Below are 6,839 nucleotides of genomic sequence, written 5' to 3'. Positions count from 1 at the left end.
CTAGAACATTACTTGTACACGTTAAGAGTGTGATCCTTCTGCATTTCTTTCTGTTGAAGACTAACATAAATGACAGCAGGGGAACCAAAATGTTTTAAAAATCAAATCTATTTTCATTTTTAAGAAACAATAACCTTTTCTCTCAAAAAAAAAAAAAAAGACATTAGGTTACTGCCTTTAAAGTTCAAGTTCTATCATCATTATACATAAACACACCTGGATATGATATTTTTTAAAAAACCACACATACACACAGGCATATAGAGCTGTAATAAACAAATTCCTTTTATAAACAAAATTTTAACTGAAAAGCCACAGTAGATGGAAAAAAAGAAGAAAGGATATTACTTGGTAAAATCCAGTGACATCTACAATAGTTTTACAGCACATTTAAGCATTCTAGGGTTTTATATCTTCACCTGCCTTCCATTTCTTACTTGTTCCTTAAAAAATTGCCAATTATGAATACAGGTTCAACCACAAACTTAGTCTTGATTTTGAGTGCCAGAAAAAGCAAAACATTCCAAATTTCTACCTTAATACAGCTTCAATTAAAAAATGGTTTTATTTAAAACACAATGCCCATCTAAATGGGGGAAAAAAAAAAAAAGAAAACCAAGCAGCAATACTTAATTATACATAATATTTGTTATATGGGAAGTGTTTTCTAGGATGATATCTAGAATGCACTTGCTCTGTCTCTTCAATAATTAAATCGACTTAGGCTGACACTACCAAAAGTAAGATTACTGTATAAGGGGCACACACTTACAATACTGCTAGCCTTAAAAGCAGTAAAGCAAAAGAAAATGTATCAAATAGCACATGCACATCTTACAGAACTTCCACTGAACTGTCAATGGCTTCTATACAATGTGCCTCTTCTCCATAATTGTATTAACAACTACCAAGAAAGGAAAGATGAGATTAAAATCAAAGGTACTGAACTGAATTGTTTGAAGCCAGTGCCCCACATGTGGGGAAAAGTGCATTTAGTTCAGCAGCAATACAGCACAGTGTGAAGATATTGTGCTTAGACGCAGATATTCCAGAACTGAAAGATGTACAAGGCAAGTCAAGATATAAAACCATAGTACACTGTTAAATAACCTTGAAACATACATATATTGCAGTGTTCAAAGAAAAAACATTCATTTCATTGTACAAGGCTAGGGAGAAATCCTTAAAGTTACCTATTGTAGTTTATGATATAATAAATACATATCTATATAGCATTGTATATACATATATAGAATGTGTGTGTGTATGGGTGTGTAGGGTTTGTTTTTGTTTTGCCAAATTAATGTTAGTTTTTGTCATTCTGCAACTTTCAGGAGTGACAACTTTCATACTACAAGTTTCTGTTCCCCCAAACTTAAGAAAAGATATTTATTTATACTAGAAAAGGTCTCAATACCCTCCCCCCGACCTAAAGACTCACTTCAGATATTTTGCTTTACAATTGATCAGAGAAACACAATTAAAGGAATTCTAGAATTTTTGACTGTATCTTTTCACTTGCCAGTTGTTTCAACAAGCAAATATCTTTTAATATTTAAACCAGCTGATGCAAATTCTTTAGCAGAGGATATAAACTAGATTTCACTGATTAAAACAGAGCAAATCAAACAACAACAACAAAAAATCCAGTGATTTACTCTGACTGTAAACAATATATAAAATTTAAATCTCAAATTTCAAAATAAGTTAAAGAAAAATTCTACTTTTAGGGCCTATAATACTATAATGATCTGACAATTGGTAAGGGGAAAATGTATACAAAAAGTTGCAACAAAACTGTCCATTATTTTTGCTAAGAGAAAGTATATGTAACTATACTACCTCTGGCCCTTAAATTTAATAACTTCATAATTTGTTGGCAAATGTTTTAAGCAAACTGGCATTATCATATTACACAACAGAAAAACATCCATCAAGTTCAGCAAAGAAAACTTATATAAGCCTTTTGTACAGAATTAAAAAAAAAAATCTAAATGGCTATGATTCCTCTATTAGCAGAAACACATAATGCAGTCTTTATAAATCTGCCAAATATATCAATATCTACATAAATAGATACAGATATAGATATGAAACATTAATGGCAGTCTATTTTTGAACAGTGTGTGGGACCAGCAGATTTGTATCAGACCATGGTACGATATGGACCCTGCATCTTTAGGAACTGAATGATAAAAGAAGGACCCCCAGCAACAATCTGAGGTGGAAGGTGACTGAGTGGACAGTTCTCAATACTCATGATTGAAAGCTTGCTGCAAAGAGCCAGCTCAAAGGGAAGGCTATGTAGATTGGGGTTGTCATTCAAATACAGTTCTTCTAGGTTCTCCAGTGTACCTGTAAAAAAAAAAAAAAAAAGAAAAAAAAAGAAAAAAAGAGAAAGAAAATCAATTACTATTTTTTAACAAATTCATTACTATTTTAGGGGCACCTGGGTGGCTCAATTGGTTAAGTGTCCAACTTCGGCTCAGGTCATGATCTCACTGTTCGTGGGTTCGAGCCCCACATCGGGCTCTATATGCTGACAGCTCAGAGCCTAGAGCCTGGAGCCTGCTTCTGACTCTGTGTCTCCCTCTCTCTCTGCCCCTTCCCTGCTTGCTCTCTGTCTCTCAGATAAGAAAACATTAAAAAAATTTTTTTTAATTCATTACTATTTTAGAAATTCAATTGGGAATGATGTGGGCATTATATACACTGAATACATATTTCCTCTTCCTCTTGTCTCTTAGTTTTAAAGCTCTACAACCACAGTCTTAGATTTTGCTGCATATTCAAATCAAGTGGGGCCAATTTAAAGAACCCTTATATCCAGGTCACACTCCATACCAATTAAACCAGAATTTCTTCCTTTATGGTAGGTTTTTAAACTTTTTTTTTTTTTTTTTTTTAACACACATGCTGTATCTCCAAGGATTCTGTTCAGAACAACTTGGCATTGGTATGCACTTTTTCAAAACTCCAGAGGTAAGTTTATTGTAAATCAGTGCTTATCATCACTTTCCTATTATAGATACTGTGATAATCTCTTTTACTAATAAATCTATCATGTGGAAAGATTTTTGTTACTGGGTATATAAATCCTTCACAAAGAGAGGTTATCACATATGTGGCAGGAAGCCAAAAATCAACTTATGTAATCTTTGAAAAATTTATCTTAGACTCTCTTAGGATATTCACGCTTTGTAGGCAAATGTCTCCTGCAATCACATGAGGCTAGATGAATAAACATACTAAAAATGAAGTCACCTCCAGTGTTTTCTAATTTTTAAACTTAAAAATCTGTAATATTTGATAGCTGTATGCAGAAGACTAATGAAAATAATGGCTACCGGGTAATGGATATTCACATTTAAGATTTTACTTAATATTCAGAGCAACCCTATGAGAAGTTACTATTATCATCCTTCCTTTGCACAAGTAGAAAACCTAAAGGCTTATGGCTTATCCAAAGCCATAAAGCCAATGAGCAGCACGGCCAGATTTTGAATGGTCTATTTTACTTCTTTTTTTTTAATTGAAGTATAATTTACATTATAACTTCAAAATCATTCTTTTTGAGAGAGAGAGACGGGGGGGAGGGGGAGAGAGAGAGAGAGAGAGAGCGAGCACGTGCACATACAAGCAGAGGAAGAGGGGGAAAGAGAATCTTAAGCAGGCTCCACACCCTGAGTGGAGCCCAACATGGAGCTCGATCTCACAACCATGAGGATCATGACCTGAGCTGAAATCAAGAGTCGGACACTTAACCAGCTGAGCCACCCAGGCACCCCAATTCCAAACTCATTCTTAATCACTATTCTAAAAAGCGTCTGAAACAGCATGGTATATATGCAAGAAAATAATGCGTGAAACTACTAATTTAAGAACTATAATGTGACCTCAATCGATTCTCTTTGTAAAATGGGGTTACAACTTGAATTGCCTAAAATTCAAGGTAGTCATATTGATTATATGAAATAATGGATATGAACACTTAGAAAATTTGAAAGTACTGTCAAATATTAATTTAATCAAATATCCTAAAACCTCATAAGGAAATGTTCTTTTGGCATTGGATATTACTAATTTAATTCAAGTTTATATAATTTTTAAATGTAGAGGAAACAGAGGATAACTTTTCTAAAATAAGGTTAAATACTGGAAATGTAAGTATGCTAAAACATTCTCAAATAAAATATTAACTCTAATACCCCATGCGGAAATCTCACCAAAACTAACCAACGAACTAAGAACTGGTGCTCTATAAAAATACAAAATAAAAAATCTTGACTCTGATGTAACATCAGATGACAAAAACAGATTTGTCCTATCTGAAACACTGCTTGAACATACAAGAGCAAATTAGTAAGTACAGAGTCAAGCATCCAAAAGGTTCATACCAATTTCTTCAGGAAGATGAGTAAGTAGGTTCTCTCCAAGGCCTAGATGTGTGAGATTGGTAAGGTGACCAATGCCTCTAGGAAGGGTAGTCAACTGGTTGTTTGTCAAGACTAATTTCTAAAAGATTGACAAAACAAAAGAGAAATACATATATATTCCTTACTACTGATGTAAATGTAAAACAATACATCTACTAAACTAATAAGAAATTAATAAGTAAATTAGATTGGGTAAGAATCACTCAATAAATTTTACTTTCAAAATATATCATTTGTTAGAAAACAAAAAGCAGGCTACATAAGCATAAAACTGAGCCTTACTGCTACAACAGAAAAATCTCTAATTCAAGAATTAGATCAAATTCTTAAGAAAAATGCACAATTTGGAATGCACCCCAAAAACTTTAGTCATAGAACTATAAAATCACCAGGATAATGTTTTACCTGTAAATCCTTAAGATAAGCAATTTCATTTGGCAAGGACTCCAATTTGTTCTCTTCTAGATCCAATTCTCTTAACTTCCTAAGGTTTCCAAGACCATGGGGAAGCTTTTTTAGAAGATTGTTTGACAGTATTAGAACCTAAGAGAAATTATTGACAGTATTTAGTAACTCAAGAAATGGGAGTTATATATTACCATGTGTGGCTTAAAATTTATTAAACTACTAATTTTCTAAACAGTGAATATTAAGGGTAATGTTCATTTATATAACATAAAACATTTAATTTACTATTCTTAAAAAAACCACCATAGTTACTGGAAATAAAAGATTTTAAGTCAAAGCTAATGAAAGCAAAAGTTTAACTTTAACCATATTACAAAAAAATGTAAAATTAACTACTTGCACTAAAATTCATATAGTTAATGGTGTTTTGATACTGAATGATTACCAATGGGAATCTGATAGGAAGCCACTTATTTGTTCAAAACCCCTTACAAACTATCATTTAAGGGTGGTTAACAACTGATTTCTAAACTGCTAATTCAAAGCCCTACAGTTATTAGCTATGGTATATTTATTACATTGCAAGCCATCCTGTAATACACCGAAGAGAGAAAAAAGTGGTTGAGAAAGATAGTTCCTCTTCTTAGAGAAATTACAGTGGTGGTGGTGGAGAAAGTAGGGAGACAATACTAGGTATGGGACAGTGAAAAGAGCACTGAATGGAAAGACCTACGTAAGGTTTTGGGCTAATATTTTATGCCCACTTGTTTTCCCCAAAGTTATACCATACATAGTAAAATGAACATATGTAATAAGACCAAAAAATAATGATAATAATGATAATAGCTATTATTTATTGAGTTTACTACTTGCAAGGCACTAAATGCATTGCGTATGTGTGTTATCACATTTAATCCTAACTACAGCCTGTGAGGTAAATACTATCTTCTTCATTTCACAGCTGAGGAAACAGAAGCTTGGACAAGTTAAATCCATAGAGATAAAAGTGGAATTGTACCTAGATCTGTCTTGCTTCAAAGCTCATGCTTTTTAACCATTATGCCATACTATTTTGGCTTACTAAATAAAATGATTAAAAAAAAAGAAATTAGATTTTTTTTAAAAACATGGATACAGAGGAAACTTTTAAAAAATATTTTACTATTAGTAAGCTTTTTCATCAAAAGGATGAAAATTCTAGGGACTCAGAAGCAGGAGAAATCATCCTTGACTAAAGAGAACATTAAGATGAATCTTTAATTATGGAAAAAATTTTTAAAAGAAAAAATTAAAGGGATGAGGGGAGGGCATTCTAGATATTGGGAACAGTAAGACTAAATGTGCAGAGTTAGAAACATGCACAAATTTCCAACAAAGAAAACAGTCTAATTAGTAAATAAAAGAATACATGGGTAAATAGGATGTAAAAGTGGGCCAGAATCGTATGAAAGGTTCTCAATGCCAGTCTGAGGAATCTAGAATTATTTTGGTAGACAACAATACAGGATTCTTTTTTTTTTTTTTTTTGGTTTTGTGTGTTGGTTTTTTTTTTTAAATAATTTTATTTTTTAAAATTTACATCCAAATTAGTTAGGATATAGTGAAACAATGATTTCAGGAGTAGATTTCTTAATGCCCCTTACTCATTTAGCCCATCCCCCCTCCCACAACCCTTCCAGCAACTCTGTTTGTTCTCTATATTTATGAGTCTCTTCTGTTTTGTCCCCCTTCCTGTTTTTATATTATTTTTGTTTCCCTTCCCTTATGTTCATCTGTTTTGTTTCTTAAGGTCCTCATATGAGTGAAGTCATACGATTTTTGTCTTTCTCTAATTTCACTTAGCATAATACCCTCCAGTTCCATCCATGTAGTTGCAAATGGCAAGATTTTATTCTTTTTGATTGCCAAGTAATACTCCATCATATATATATATATATATATATATATATATATATATATACACACACACACACACACACACGTATATATACATAT

The 6,839-nt window shown here is 32.5% G+C and overlaps 1 protein-coding gene across 1 annotated transcript in view; it reads right to left on the bottom strand.

Annotated features, from left to right (window-relative positions):
* Nucleotides 1–261: 261 nt before the first annotated feature.
* SHOC2 (SHOC2 leucine rich repeat scaffold protein) overlaps nucleotides 262–6,839 on the bottom strand; it is a 107,610-nt gene continuing 101,032 nt past the window's right edge. The window contains 3 exon segments of the mRNA XM_019459424.2: nucleotides 262–2,355; nucleotides 4,398–4,515; nucleotides 4,842–4,979. Of these exon segments, the coding sequence (XP_019314969.1) occupies nucleotides 2,147–2,355; nucleotides 4,398–4,515; nucleotides 4,842–4,979 (465 nt within the window). The 3' untranslated portion in view covers nucleotides 262–2,146.

The sequence above is a fragment of the Panthera pardus genome, unplaced genomic scaffold (genome assembly GCF_024362965.1).
Source record: "Panthera pardus isolate Hobbes unplaced genomic scaffold, ASM2436296v1 HiC_scaffold_22, whole genome shotgun sequence".
NCBI lineage: Eukaryota > Metazoa > Chordata > Mammalia > Carnivora > Felidae > Panthera > Panthera pardus.
The sequence above is the reverse complement of the archived record's forward strand: the minus strand, read 5'-3'. Positions and strand labels throughout refer to the sequence as shown.